Source organism: Accipiter gentilis, chromosome 19 (genome assembly GCF_929443795.1).
Source record: "Accipiter gentilis chromosome 19, bAccGen1.1, whole genome shotgun sequence".
Taxonomy (NCBI): Eukaryota; Metazoa; Chordata; class Aves; order Accipitriformes; family Accipitridae; genus Astur; species Astur gentilis.
The window spans coordinates 8,112,053-8,128,173 of record NC_064898.1 but is presented as its reverse complement, the minus strand read 5'-3'; the positions used below and the strand labels follow the sequence as shown (position 1 = coordinate 8,128,173).

The window sequence follows — 16,121 nt, the reverse complement described above, 5'->3', positions numbered from 1 at the left end:
TGATCCAGAAGGGCTAAAATGTGCACAATTTTTTTCTACAGAGAATGTATAACAGTATCTGAGAAGTCTGATGGAGCATTTTCTAAACAATAAACAGCTTATAAGCAGCTTATATCCAGCATTCAACAACATCCATAATTCCCATTATTGGGGGATTAATTGTTTTTTTCATGACAACTAATGCCGTGGAATCGCTATGCTGTACTGTTAGTGCCTTTAGCAAGGAAGAAAATGTAACTTCACGGACATCCTCAGCTTTCAGCGTGTCGCCCACAGTTCTACACCAGTTCACGAGGAGGTACAGAATAAAAATGGTTTTCAGCCAAGTGGGCTAAAGCTAACAGGGAGTAGACATTGTAGGAGATACTTTATGCCAAAAATAGGAGCAGGTTGAACCTAGTCTTGTCGCCAGCAGGTTGACCGTGTCGAGCAGTCAGGGAATGGCACTGTTGCACTGCGAAGCCTGAGGCTGCCCGACCGCTGCGGGGAAAGCAGCTCCTATGCAAAGTTGGGGACAGCCCCTCTCAAGAATTCAGGTCCTGCCTCCCTGTCATGCCATACTTTAAAAATATTGATTTCCACCAAAAGTGGAGAATCCGTAAAAAGGACCGCCCTCAGGAGGTACGATGTTCTTCGAAGCACACTCTTTTGATTAACGTGGACTTGTCCTCAAAGGACGAGTGCGCCCATCCTCAGCATACGTAAACTTGCTCTCGGAGCAACTGACTCAGATGGACTGTGACCAATTCCCCTACCCCGCTCTCCAGACGCGTCCCAAGGTAGTCCACGTTCAGGCTGCCATCCCAAGTCTCAGTTATCACAAAATGCCAACGGAGCACGCTTATGTGCACCATTTCCAGTTTATTCCAATTAATTTTGCAAGCACACGCATGAGGTAGCCTTCGGAGATTACGACCAGATTCTTACTGCTTTGAATCAAAGACCAGAGCTGCTAGTGCAAGGCCAAATCATGTGTCTTCCCTGGCCTGTCAGTAGCCCACACTGCTATCTGGCTTCTCTATATAATTTAAAGCGCTTCAGACTAGGCTGAGTAGCAGAGATTAAAGGGGTAGCCTTGCCTCACACTTCTGTGCAATGGAAAGCAATGCTACCGTAACCACAGTTGGCTTTCCAGATTAATTCCTTGTGGGAGAGACTTGCACTATCCAAGCCAAATTCCATGTACTTGCAGAATAGGTACCTAGAAAGATGTCAGAAAGCATGTTTCTTTGTCTCTCTTGAGGTTATAATGTCGTCAGATGACATGGGAAAATAAAATAACTTCTTTGCCTCTGAGGTAAACAATGACCCAGCAGTTTTTTAATATTTTGATGCCACATGGCTTGGTTCTTTATGGGGTTTACCTGCCTAAGAGAGCTTCCTTTAAAGCATGCACAAACATTGCAGTGCTCCTTGGTTTACAGTATCTAAAAACTTTTCAACAGAATCCAATGTTAATCTGCTGATGCAAAACATACATATGTTGGAAAAGATAGGTCAAGAAAAAATGTGCATTCCATCTGAACTGAGAGGTGACAAGATTAATGACACACTCTTTTGAGGAGGGATATTAATTTTAGTCTTGGACCAGATTCTTGCAAAATTCGATGTGCTGCACCCCCGCTACGGAGTATTACTGCACTAGAAGAGCATAGCTCTCAACCACCATCTTCCTCCCTTCAGTTTAGGCAGTCTTTAGTTATTATGGGCCCAGAGCTTTGCAGACATTGAAGCTATGGGTAGAAAATTTTAAACTAAATAGAAATTCTAGGAAGCAGATGGGCATGTTACGTTGGCCTGCACAGTCTGGTTGAGGAGATGCATCGCAATGCCGCAATGTCTGAAGGTCCAAGTGTAAAACCTTGTGCTGACCAGTAAGTGGTGATAAAGGTCTGAATGACTAATGTCATTCACCTCTCTTAGGACCAAAAAAAAACCCACAGAAAGAGAAGTAGACAGGTGAAAACAACTGATACACAATTAATAAGAAAATATCCATGTGTGGGTCTGAAAGTATACTGCTTATAGTCAGAATGAATTTTAGTTCAAAAGTTTTCTGGTTAGTACAGTATCTCAGTGAGTATTAAGTGGTATCTCCACAAGGTAAATGAATCACTGGGACCTCTGTCTACACACTGTACAGGGAACATACTTGGATATACCTCCTGGTTAAATAAAGTTGCAGACTGCCGTTTGAACCTTATTTTCGTAAGTCAGTGACATTTACCATCTGGTATCAGAGACTGGGATTACTTTGAAAAACCAGCGACTCATATGCAAACTGTGAAAGTGTTGTGGAAACACAGAACTATCCCAAACACCAAACTTCTGTTGAAGTATTTCAGGTTTCAAAGAACACAGTCAATTTAAAAGCCCTATTTTTATGCTTTATCTGCTTTGCTTGAAAGTAATACTCTGAGTGCCGTAATTATTAAGAATTAGGGGTAAAAACATATGCACTGACTACATTGTACAGTCAGAATCACTGCTTATAAAGATAACCAACTTATTTTGTGAGAGACTGAGACAGGAGAGAAAATAAAAATTAAAAGAAAAGTGATAATTCGGACTTTGCCAAGTAGAAATATAGAAACCAGAAGAATTTCAAGACAGCTGTACTCCCCAAAGCTATTTAATTCTTCTTTTGAACATACTATAATTCCATTTATAATCTGCTAAGAAACTGTATTAAATAGTATTTTCTGGTTACAATAACTTCAGATTTTTCTCAATGGAGAACTCTGAAGACAAAACTTGAAGCAAGACAAAAAACAAAATAGAGACATTCAGGTTCAGGTATTTAATTAGCTCCCAATAAGCTTATGTAATTATAACTAAATCTGTCCAACTGTATCAAAGTTTCTCTGGAAATTTTATACTACAGCTGTGCATTCATGCAGAATAAAGATCCTTTTTCTTTCACTGTCATGGCAGTTAAGTCTCAATTGAAATAAGTTTTGAGGAGCAGACAACCCTATTAATCCTAGCTATTTCAATTTGGTGACTGATGAAAAGATTCAAAAAAGGAGATGGTTGTTAGTCAGTCAAACAATTTTTAATTGAACTCTGGATGCATATTGAGGAAGTAAAGCCTTTATGCATCAGAAGACAGGGGGTTTTATGCCTAGTAAATATTAAAGGTGTTAGCAATACTGCCACTTCCCTTTTTTCCTCAGGCAGGTGAAAAAGTAAAGAACACAAGCTGGACCAACTCTTCGTAGAAACTGTTGACGCATGCTAGGTTTATAAAGCAGAGCCCTGTATAAATTTCTTATTGAATGCTTCCAACATGAGCAATTGCTGCCTCATGCCTAATGTTTCAGTTTACAACTGAAAGCAAGTTTGTGGTGAGAAAAACATCCTTCGGCTACACCATCCAATTTAAGCATGCAACAAAAGTGGTGCTGCTGATGTACGCAGCTGGCAAAGGCTCTGCCTGGGAAGAAGGCAGGTTGCAGTGGCAGGATTCAGGGGAAAACAGCCAGAAGGGAGGAGGAATTTACCTGCCCCTTTCTTTGGCGAGATGTATTTGCCATTTGCTAATCATCTGCAATCCAGTGAAACTTCTAACCCAGCTGGAAGATCATACTAAGATTGTTTCTTCTGGTCTGCATCTACGCCATTTCTTTCTGGAAGTGGACCTCACTGAAGTAATCCTTGCCTTTGTCACCTCAGTGACAGTAATTACATTTCAAACCAACTCAGAATAAGCTGATACTACTGCAACAGCAGCACTTAGGTATGTTTAAGGTATCAATTTCTGTTTGGAAAGCCATCTTTTCTCATATGGCAACACAGAGTTTTTTTTCTGAGTTTTTCATAAATAGAAGAGAGTTACTTTGAAACAGAGGCTTACAGAAACTAAATAACGGAGTGGCTACACAGTAATGAAATACATTAATTGCATACATTTCATCAGGAGATTCAGAAGTGACAAACATTTTTCTTCCCCAGTTAGAATGTAGTTGACACATCATGCATTTTCATTTTATTAAAGCACTAATACTGATGCTTACATAGTTCTCTAAAACCTCTGGAAAAAATAACAATGTTCACGGGAAATATGACAACGTTTTTGTAAAGAAAAGTGTATTTCTATTTCATACCCGAAATACTGCTTCATCTCCAGCTATTTTCAAATCATCTTCCTTCCCAATGATTCTCTGTAGCTGTATTTGTTAAAACACGAAAAAAACACAAGAAAATTACAAATTAGGTCTTACAAGAATCTCCTTTTTCAGAAACTTGCACTAATTTCACCTTTTCTTAATTATAAAGTCATTACGTTTCTGCAAGGTTCTCTAGTCATGATGAATATTTGCATACTTAAGGATATTTTGCTATTCAGACACACTTTTCCCCCAGAATGTCTTATCTACTGTAGTTAATATAGCCAAGCAAAGCATATGAACCTATCTCTTGCAGCCCAGTGCTTGCTCTATTTTTAGAGATTTGCTGGCTCTGGAAGCTTAGCATTCACTCCATAAGATTTTGAAACTCAGGGGTATAACATCAAGGGTCATTCAGGAAACAAAAATTATCCTGCGATTTTCATGCTGTCCTCCTAGACAGCTTTACATAGTCCTGCTACAGGCACGATCTTCTAGACATAAACCCCATACCCGTTCAAATGAGGAACTATACAACTAACAAAGAATAATTTAATTAAATAAGCAAATGTATTTTCAGAACTGGGACTAAGCAGAATGTGGTTTGAATTTCCCCTCCACCCCACAAATACCTGAATCTTGAATATGTTAGCTAAGAAGATTTTTAGAAGTACTGAAATGACTCACATTTATAAAAAACCCCTCACATTTAAACTTCCACTGTCCCAAGCAGAGCTTTAAGGTAATATAGAAAGTGCATTAATTTGCAGCACCTCAAGTATATCTCAGCTGCAAGGTTTCTTTGACTGTATTTTAGGTCAACATTGCCACAAGAATGAGTGATTTAACATAGCACAGGGTATACCTACCTTTCACAGACATTTGCATGAATCCTCAAAAGGACAGCAAAAATGAAAGAACAAGGGACTTATTACATTTCAGGTATAGATATGGACTTACACCGATCACTCTGGATTTTGAGACTTTAGGAAAGGTGCTTTTAAAGCTCCGGGTTTTCAAAGCTGCTCAACTTGAAGCTACTCAAACATTTCTGAGTGATTCCTCACCCTGCCCATTAAAAGTGGGAAAGAAAACCCATGATTGAATTTGCATAGCCATTATTTTGTGGGGTTTTCAAATTTCTTCTTAGGGCTTTATTTTTTTCCTTTTTTTGTTATGTTGTTCAGAGAAGCAATATGGGCTTTTAAGTAGTGAGTAGGAAAAATCCTGCTAACTGTTCATGTTGGCAAAGGTCTCCCTTGGCCTTCAAATTTTGACTAATTCACCTGTTCTGTTTTTTTCATAGCCTCAGTTTTTTAGTTCCTCAGGATAATTACTTTCTATTATTATTTTTGAATGACATGCCTTTATAGTTTTTATCAAAATAAATACTGTAAACCAAGACAATTAAACAGTACTAGCTCTTCCAAGTTTTTCCAAATTATTTTTATTTTTAATCACTTACAAAACAATTGACTAGTACAGTAAAAGCATTATGAATTTCTTCATAGCAAAACAGCAATACAGAGCTCTGGATAAAAACACAACTACTCGCCCATATTCTCACTGAACAATTAAATTTTTTCATACCTGAAAAATCCCTTTTGCTCAAACACAAGAAATACAACTGCAAACACCTTCTTAACAAGAGAAAATATGATTTTGTCTTTTGGTTTTTATTTTTAAATGCCTCTTAAAAAAATCTGCAGAGACTACTAAAAGAGCGCAGACACACAGTATAATTTTTTTCACAAGTGTTCTGGAAGATTTAGTTTATTGTTTTCTTACACTGTATGTAATCCTTATAGTGCACAATGAGCAACTACTCACAGAAGGAGAAAAATTCTGCCCTCAAGAAATGGATTCTAATACTCGTGTGCTCCATGTGACATTTATCTGTATTTAATATTTATATCTGTTTATCATTGGAAGATACTAATGGCTAATTCAAAGGTAATGAGACCTATAATGCACAACTAATGCCTCTTTAGTGAAAGCAGACTAAGAAGTAATCTCTTCTGAAGACAAGCTGGCAGAAAGGCTATGTCAGTCTTCAAAAAAAAAAAAGGTGATTTTGCATCTTCCAGTTGTCTTGAGAGAGATCAGTGCTTGTAGATGCTCTAGGGCTGCAGAGGTGTTCTGTACCAAACCACCACAACTGCTGACAGTGTCGGATGCTCATTCATTCAGCCCTAGATGAACCTCTACAAGTTTTTTTGTCATATCTGCTGTCCAAGACAAGTGAATAAAGTCTATTTAGAAAGTCTAAATCACATAGCTCTTGCTATGTGTTACCCTACCTCCATTCCCAATAGTTTTGAACTGCCGTTAATTTTACTTAGAAATCTTTCATCAGGACAGAGTTAGGGAAACTCTTCACTTGCTGGGGATTTGGGGATCTTTGGTAGCTGTATTCTCGATGGGAGGTCTCAGACTAATGTGCATGGGTTATTATGTGCACATGTCTGGAAATCCCCCTCACCAAGACTCATGTGAATGTCTCGGAAGTGCAGAGTTCGCAGAAGTATCTTACTGTCCTCACAAAGACGCAGATAATATGGCTCTGAGAAACAACTCTTTGCACTCTGGCTGGGGCCGATTTAAGGATGGCAACTTCCATTTGTGAACGTGCCGTTTCTACCACATCTTCACCCTGGACTTGCAGGGCAAAGCAACAGATCCTTGCGGATGCCCGCCTCAAAATAGAGATTGCCGGGCCCTAACTGCTGTGATTCTGGGCCCTAATATTGAATTGTCTCTTGTATTGTGAATGTTTACCACTGAAAGACGGATGAAGCAGAAATTAAAAACAGACTGGCTTGAATACAAAGAAGTAGGGAGGAGAGAGAACAAGGGTCCGTCCCTGGGAAGGAAAGTAGGAAAGGAGGAAAACGTGCACAGAAAGGGAAAGGCTACGGAGGACAAGATAAGCTCTCTTGTTGAAAATGGGGAATCGCATTCAAGATCTCCTTTCCTGAACATTCATCTATGTTAGTGAAGAGCGCTGAATCTACTGGGAAATCCTGCATCTCGCACTCCTTGGGTGTCCGATCCCTACAGGTCCCAACAGCCCATCTCCATCCCGTGCTGCAGGCTCCAAGGACTTGGGCTGCAGAGTCTGCGTGTCACCCCTCGCCCCTCCTGAACGACGCATCTTGTGCCTGTTTATCCAGTAACACGTGAGAGTTGAGGTACACACAGTTCCAAGAATGATGGACGTTTTGCAAACAAACAGGCAGAGTTCTTACCTCAAAGAATTTACAGTCTAGGTCAACAGATAACAGAGACGTACACAGACGTCTAATCAGTAGCTAACGGGTGGGAAGTAGGGAGAAGAAAAGGTGACAAAGCAAGAGAATGGAGTAGCACTGAAATTTCTTTTCCCATCACATCCTGCTTACAGTAAGCATCCTCCTAATTACTGCTTCTTCACTATGCTTTTCCACTGCCCTTTCCTTACATAAGTTTCCTGGTATTATTGTTGAACAGAGTGTGGAAATAACTATAGAATACTTCAGATGTATTTCCTGAGATGCCACCTGGGACAAGACAAACGACTGATTAGCCACACAATTCACTCATTTATTAGAAATACAGAAGCTTTCTATGACGCATACAGAACTAGAGTATACAGAGATTAACGCACACACATTTTTCCAGATTCTTACATTCAAAAAAATCTTATTTTTAAGCCTAACCTATAAAAACAATTCTTTGCTTTAAAATAGTCACTGCTTACAAATGTTAAGTAAACAGTCTTATGAGAAAATTAATCTTTTGACTAGCTTGCATCCTGCGGGACTTCTTTGAATTTAATGATTCTTGTGAGTGGACATAGCAATTTATAGGGTTTGGGTTTTTTTTACCACTCTATATTAATTTACCAATTCAGCCCATAAAGGAAATGCAAAGTAACAATCTATCTAACTTGAATAATTTTCATTTAATTTGATTGCCTCTACAGAAATCAAATTATTTTTAATGATCTGTATAACGTTTTCACCTCTACTTTTGATGACTTTCTGTTGTTCATGCTGGCTGATTCAATTAGAATTACCTGAAATGGGTAATGGATACTAAATATATGACATACTGTACGTCTCCCCAGGAGGGTTGTGCTGTATTTCTGCAACAATCTCCTTATTCGCTTAACTGACACAGTACCTATTTAAAGGAAGTACTGCTAACATGGCATTTTGGTGCAGAGGCGCTACAGGCTGAACATGTTCACTTGTGTTCATGGAGTTACTTTCCCCTGTAACATACTGTGTTGTAAATGAACAATACAGCCATAATGGACATATTTCAGTGATCAGTGCACTGCTACTCTGATAACAATTCACTAGGATTGTCCCAGGTTTAGTAGGTTAAAAATAAAGGCTTTAGTTGAATTTGATTTCTTTTAATCAGCAGAATAATTAACATTTTAACAGAGCAAATTCTTCAAGCTTAAAATATTTTGTGTAGCAACAAATGAGTGTAGGGTACCTGCAGGCTCAGTTAGGGGCTTCTGGGAACATTGTCTTGGGAAATGGTCTAATTTCAAGTATTAATTTAAAATAGTACTACTAAGTCTAAAAGTATTTTTACAATATTAAGTATGACTCATCAATTGTAATCTTGCTAAGAGACAATTCACTGAAAAAATGGTTATCAGCACAAAACACATGCTAACAGCTATTGTATCATTAATTCAGAGTTTAAGGCTATGAAGGTACACTGAAATAAATTGTTGGTAATTTCTCTATCAACAGGTGTATCTTTCCAAGTTTTAGATTCTATGGTTCTCTAGAGTGGTTGCATTAATGATCACCTTTAACTTTATCCTAGTGACAGAAAATAATTTGCGTTGTGGTAGCCATTTCAGCTTCTCATAAAATTGTCTCTCTAGTCACCTCCAACATGAATGAAGGATCTGAATTAAGCTATGGGAGTCTATTCAAAATGATGTCAGTTAATTTTGCATTTGACTTTTGACAAGAAGTATTTAGTTAAGTCTCCTGTTACATACTTAGAAGTTGAATAAGCTATATAATTAAGCCTATTCTTCTTTAAAACATCAGAGCAAGGTTTTCTTCGGTTTTTAAGCATCTGCCTTTCTCCCCCATATTTTATACAAAATATGGGAAAAACTGCTGTTACTGTCCAAAGTGTGAATTGGTAAAAAGTCTGTGCAACAGCAAACAAAATGAATAAAAGCCAAGAGAGGATGGTGAATTTAAAAAAATTTATGAAAAATATTTAGAAAATAAAAGACTTTTCCAGATGTTTATTTAAATTAGCTCATGGGATTAAGGATGTACACCAACTCCTACCTTCCCAGTAACAGATTTTTAGATACAAGTCAAAGGTAACATTTATAAAAGTGGATTCCAATATGATAAGTACTTCTATAGCAATGCTTTCGTATGTGCTCCTTTCATATAAAGTATTTTAGTGAGTATGTGATCATAGATTGGACTGAAAAATAGGCTTGAAGATCTTAATGAATCTTCATTTAGCAAATATAACCCATGGAACTATTTAAATGCTTTAATATTAATATGCATATAAATACACATACCTTAAAGAATTCTTTCTTTTCAACTTGTTCATTGCCATCTGTATCCAACATTTTAAAGGCAATCTGAAATCCAGTCTGGGGTTCTGCAACAAATTGCAAAAGAACTTTATTGTAAATACACACACACTTACACTAGTACTTAAATATTTAATGCAAAAGGAATATTGCCTATGGTTCAGTTCTCCATGGTTATGCATGTCCATGGTATTTCCAGTAAACCATATGTACCTCCTCCAATATAAGCAAACATTTTAAACTGCATTTTACTACCGTTTCAAGGGATAATTCACGCAATGGCAAAGCAAGAAATGCCAGCAGTGCCTAAGCACAGCCACGACCGTCCAGCTGATTCCAATGACTGTGAAAACGTCGTATGTCTCCCTGTCCTGGTCTTACATCTTCTCTATAGATGTCCCCATAATCCCACGTCACTTCTGAAGTCCGGCTCTGCCTTGTTTATTAGAGCTCCTTTTCAGGTAAGAAGACTGGAAAGTGCCTTGAGAAACCAATAATTATTCCCAAACTGCGTGAAAGAGCTAGTGTGCTCCTCCGGTACTTCTTGCGTGCGTTACCGTGTGCCGGTGTTTCCAGTCTCCCCCAGTCTCCCCAGCAGACAGACCGAGGCTGTGATGGCGGCCAGCTCTCTCGGCTCCTGCTCCCGCTGTGCTCGCCCCGGGCCTTTTTCTTCCTTCCCTTCTCCTTCCTCCCTAAACAGTGTACTCCAATGTTAGTGAGGTGTAATAAACCACTCTTGCTGGCCTTTCTGGACAAAAGCATGTTTTGTATGACTCCCATCGAGCTGATTTTTTCAGGAATTTTATACAATTCTACCCTGCATTTCCTTCACTGAGTGGATGTTTCTTTTCAACGCAAAAACGTAATGAGTTCTGAATCTTGCAGGCGCTATAAAAACATGGTGTGTTTTGAGCTCCTTCCCACAATTTCCTGATCTTGCTTTGCTTACAGGAGGTGGCCTCGCTCATTAGCAAGCCCACACAGGAGCAGCACGCCGCTGAAATGTAGTTACAGTTCACTGCAGTAGCAAGCACTTATCCCAGTAATTTCTGGAGCAGGTGAATTAATTCCACAACCCAGTCAAGTCAGGCATTAATATGAAAGCCACGGACTTATCGTCTCTAGAATATATTCATGTTTCCAAGAACAATGTTGGACTCATGAGGGCAGTGAAGCAGTATCTCTAAAAAACTCTTAAAGCCTTCAGAGTTTTTCTTTTGGAAATATATTCTTCCAGCTCCATCCTGTAAAAGTTTTAAGTCTTGCCTTTTTTTTTAGAGAATTTTTCTGCAAAGGGAACAAGTTAAAGAAATATCCCGTTCCTTTTAAGTGATAACAAGATGGTTAAAGAAAGTTCTATTTTTACATTTTAGAAGTAACTACATCTTCAGCAGCCAACCAATGTTCTCTGCGGAGCGATCTTGTGATGCAGGGATATTTTATAAATACCGTTCCAATCTGCATAGCAGAGCCCTTCCCCGGCAACAATCAATATGCAATAATCAAAACTGGCTTCCTTTCCATGGAAATGCCACACGTTAAATTCGTGTTGCTAGTACAAAAGCAAGAAGAGCCTATCCTATAACATATTTAGAGAATAAAAGTAACTGATGTATTTAATAGTAATTCATACCATCTGTGTTGCAATTTTCAGATAAGAGAGCTGTTACTGAAAATATAGGACCCAAAGCTGCTTATACTGTTCAGAGATGACATACTTATCTGATATGATGTAACCCCAAAGGTATGTGTTCGTAAAATAAGCATAGTTCAAAGACTACCTCAGATATAGTTGTATTTAATTAGAATCAGGCAAAATTCCAAAATCTGAGCAGAAGAGCTTCATCTTGGCTGTGAGTGCAGGTTAGACTTAGGTGCTTCCCCTCCAACTATTCCTACGTTGACCAAGCTGTCAGCCTGTGTGAGTGGCTAATTGAAACGAAGCTTTGAGTAAAGGCGACGATTCAGTTCCTGGGCTCCTTCACCAGGCAGGGCTTTACGAGAAGCTCCATTAACCAGTTGCTGGAAATGAAATTCAATACAGCACCGGAAGAAAAAAGATAGCGATGATACAAGGCACACAGTGAAGAGAAAAGGGGATCACAGCGGGCAAAACAAAACCTTTGTCTGCCACAAAATTGCGTTTTCAAGCTCAGTGTTGTTACAGACAGTGCTTTCGTAAGCCAGGCAGCACGGTCGGGTCAGCACGTCCTGGAACCGGTGGTGACTCTTACCCTGTCTTCCTATTGCTCTGTTGGTGACTGAGAAGTAATTTAAATATTAATGGCTGCTTTAAGTCTCACATTAATTCTCACTAGTGAGAGAGACAGGTCGTGTAACGGGGGTACTTGTTAGGCAAAGACAGAGGCACTAACACTTCTTGACATTTGCTTCCAAACTGATAGGTATGATAGGCCTCTGTGTAACCAAAGCAGCAACATCAGCGCTGCATTTTTATCCTGCATCAAAAGGTGCCCTTGGTTTTGCAGTTCAACACATTTCTATGTAAATTCTGTGAAAAATGGTGTTACCTGATTGTCTGGAGAAGTGGAACAACTTGCTCTGATACTACTTCAATTTTCTAATTGTTTCAGCCAATAAATCAGCATGAATTTACTTTCAGCTGCCATAGATTTTTAAAGAAACAGAATCTTTGGCACCTCTTTCTGCAGCTTTAATTAAGGTATTCTTCTGAAGTTATAGTGTGGCTGTTGTGGTTGTGCTTTTTTAAAAAAAATCGCTCTTTTCTGAGTTGCAAAAAATATTTTAAAATCGGCTTTCTAACTGGGCTAGGCTCTTCTATTATTTCTGATTTTAAAAACCACTTGAACACGTGGTATAACTCATGTTCAAGTTGCGTGTAGCAGTGGACAGTCACCACTGGTGAAACAGTATATTTGTATGTTAAGTAAGTTATCTTAATGCATATATACTATTCAATACTCTGTACTAGCTGAAGTTTCCTGGGAAATCACCCTTCATGCCATGTCATAGGAACTAATGCACTTCTGCTGAGAAATGACAGACGTTGCAAAAGGGCTATCTAAACTCTGCGAGAGGTGTGTACCGACGGTCATTATCTGTGAAGGCTGGACATAAACTTGTCTCCACTCTCTGGAGACCAACGTTACTTGTTTGTACTACACCACGAGGAGGTGGATTTCTAGAGCAAGGAAAATTTGTCAATTTGTTTAAGCACCTGCCATGGACCTCGCAACCACAGAAGTGACAAGGCTCAAGCATCTACAGTCTATCGGGATAAGAACGACTGCTTCCTTCTCTTCTTTTCCCACCCACTGATACCATGAGATCTGGTACGTGTGGTTTTGTCCCTTGCTTAAAATGTTAGACCTATAGAATTCAGTCAAACAAGACTTCATGTGGACAATTACATGGACATGCATTTGGACTGCTTCACTACTAGTCTACGGGTCTCACTGCATCGTGCTCATTGCACACATCTTATCTCAAATCTCGGTATTTTCCAGCATCACCTACCTTCATCAGAACAGCACAGGGAGGTGGCAAGGATGGCACAGACTAAGTATGGGCGAGGAAACCCAGAAAATCCAAGATCACTTCCATGCACAATAAAAAAATGCCTGCTGTTTGCAGATAAAGCAAATACCAAATAATTTTTTTTTTTTAAAAAAAAGTGTCTGATAGAGAAAAGGGAAGGAGGCAAAGGAGGGGACAAATACATGCAAAATACTTGGAGGAAATAAAGTCGAAAGGAACAGAGGGGGGGGGGGGAAAGTGCTAAAAAGTCAAACAAAAAGACTGCAGAATTCTGCTGTTTATGTATATCATCCGTTGCATATCTGAACACATGAATAACAGGCGACAACCTTTCAGACACCACAACAGCTTTTTACACCACTGCATGAGCTATAATGAATGTTAATGTCTCATTGTCCAGAATGACTAAAACTACTATCCAAAATGACAAAAGACTACTATCTTCCCCTCATTATGTGGTCCTGTAACCAATGTCTCCCCTCTCTCAAAGTCTCTTGGAAAACTTTTCTGATCCCATGGTGCAAGGATTATCATGATTTTTGAAGTACTGCTACGGACCAATGATGACACTATGGAAGTAAGCTGCAATCAACTACAGTTATATCCATTTACATTAATGCCTTATCACTCTATATACAATAGTTCTTTATGTTTTACTATCATGTAGAAATTTAGACGCTAAAAAATATCAGAAAAAGTTCCTGGAAAGCTGTTAGTAGCTGAGGATTTATGCATATATATTTTAAATATATAATACTTACTTGTAAGGATTGTCAGCAAAAATAGGTACTCTGCGTAAGATATCAACCCTGAAATAAAAGAGTTAAAAAATGACTTGCAAAAAAACCCCCTCAAAACCCCTTATAGAACAACTTGAAAGATCAAAACTTATAAATATAAAGAAATGTAGTTTAACATCATATTAAATAGGTTATTAAAGTAAGCCATATTATTATTTAATAAAGTTTTTACTTCTGTTTTTAGTGCTCTGAAGGTGAAATTCCCTATCCAGAGACTCATCAATGTTGATGTCTAAGCAAGAAAGTAAGGGTTATTTGGTATTAATAAAAGGCCTACACTAAATCTTTGGATTCGCACTGAAAACATTCAATGTTTATACAAAAGGCAAATAAATTAAATGCGCTTTGTCACATTTAGTACCTGGGAGGAGAACTACTCTAACGTTACCCTGAAGGATCAAAGTCCTCCATCCTTTGGCAGGCTCGCGAAGGCGGAGAATAGCTTCCCTCTAATTCTCAAGGGGAACATGGCAACACGCAAAGCTGCCAAGCTGCTAGATTGTGCTGATAGTATTGCTGGGCTGCATGCCAAGAGGAGGCTTCTTTTTTTTTATTATTTTTTTTTTAAATAGGAACATGTCCTTTCTACAAGGTGAAAGTATTTTGCCCCCTTTTGAAGGAAAATTCCAGTGTTTTCCTTTGAAATACCGCCTTAAGTGAAAAGCCTGAACAAACACAAAGATGTGATAGCGTCAAAATAGAGCATACGAGCTAAAGATAGAGAGCGCATAACGAGGGTGGTTAAACAACAGAATCTGAACCATCTGCCCTGCAATAATGTTTGGAGAAAAAAATGTAAAGGGCTTTTTTATAAATCACTTTTCAAAATAACTGAGCTACTTTTAACTTGTGAGCTAAACATTGTATAATGCCGGAACTGCTTAAAATAAGGAAGTTCAAACATGCCTATCTGTGCAAAGATAAACTATTTTTTATAATTTATATTTAGTTAATTGATAGATAATTATAATTGATAGATAAGGAATCCACTTAAGCTTCAGTGATAAACAATTAACTTCTGACAAATTACTATGCAGAGCCACCAGCGTTTGTATTTGACCTCAGATAATGACTTAACACAAATACCAGAGTTTAGAGGTATTAAATTGCTGAACGCAAAAGTCTGAAAATCCAAGAACAAGTCTTAGCTAAAGACAGGTCTAATGCTGATCCTGTTGCCAACTCACTCTGGTTCCATATCTCAAGCTTTTCTCCCCCTCAAAATAGGGCTATTCCCCCTATTACCCAGCATGCATCATGTGTAAATCAGCACAGTACTACAGTCATACAACCCACTGTGGAAATAAAAAATACTTTCATCTCAAAGATTTAGTTTTGCTTACAAGTTTTAGGGTTACTGCCACTGCAAGAATATAAATTATTATTTGCACTGCTGTAAAACTTGGAATCGTGTTCCTAGACAAAAGTGTCCATGATTTCTACAAGTTCAAAATCAAACAGAGAAAGAACTCCTGCCCCATTTTTTTTTTTTTTTTAGCTTATACGCCTAAACAGATAGAAACAAATTGGGGAGGAAAAGAAATCGAGCAAATAGTGTGATGGGCAGTGATCAAGATTCCTGCTCCCTAATTTTGTTTTGTGTGTGACGCAGCAGAAGAATGTTTAAAGAAAAATATAACGGAAGACAAGGAGGTAATTTTTTAAGTCTACATAGAAAAGACCTCCGAGTCATGGACTGCAACGGTATCAGCACAAAGATCCCTGCCTGAAAGTTCCACCAGCAAGTGATGAAGGCCAGCGCCACTGGCCAAGGAGAAGCAGGAGTCTGCCTCTCGGCTGTCTTGAGATGTCCTGCACAGGGAGAGTCTAGGGAAGACCTGGAAGGTGAAGACAAGCAGCTTATGCTAGATAAAACAGAACAAGGAGACCCCAGTATTGGGATACAAAAGAGATGGCACTCAAAGGAGTCATGTAAAAAACCCCTATTTATCAAAGCATTTGAAAGGATATTAACATGACAGATTATGTTTGTTAAAGTCAGAGAAAAAAAAGTCATAATAATTGAGATACAAAACGCTAAGTGTGTGGAGAGTTCTAGCTATATGTGTAGACAGGGAACATTGTACCTTACAAAATTTTGCAGAAAAAATCTGC

The 16,121-nt window shown here is 38.5% G+C and overlaps 1 protein-coding gene across 4 annotated transcripts in view; it reads right to left on the bottom strand.

Moving 5' to 3' along the window:
* Nucleotides 1-16,121, bottom strand: part of MICU2 (mitochondrial calcium uptake 2) — a 149,602-nt gene that overhangs the window by 20,639 nt on the left and 112,842 nt on the right. For 2 of the 4 annotated variants that reach the window (XM_049822818.1, XM_049822819.1), the window contains 3 exons: nucleotides 13,968-14,015; nucleotides 9,673-9,755; nucleotides 4,107-4,169 (listed from right to left, as the gene is read on the bottom strand). In XM_049822818.1, the coding sequence (XP_049678775.1) occupies nucleotides 4,107-4,169; nucleotides 9,673-9,755; nucleotides 13,968-14,015 (194 nt within the window). The remainder of the gene's footprint in view (nucleotides 1-4,106; nucleotides 4,170-9,672; nucleotides 9,756-13,967; nucleotides 14,016-16,121) is intronic. The other 2 variants (XM_049822821.1, XM_049822820.1) reach the window with 2 other exon arrangements.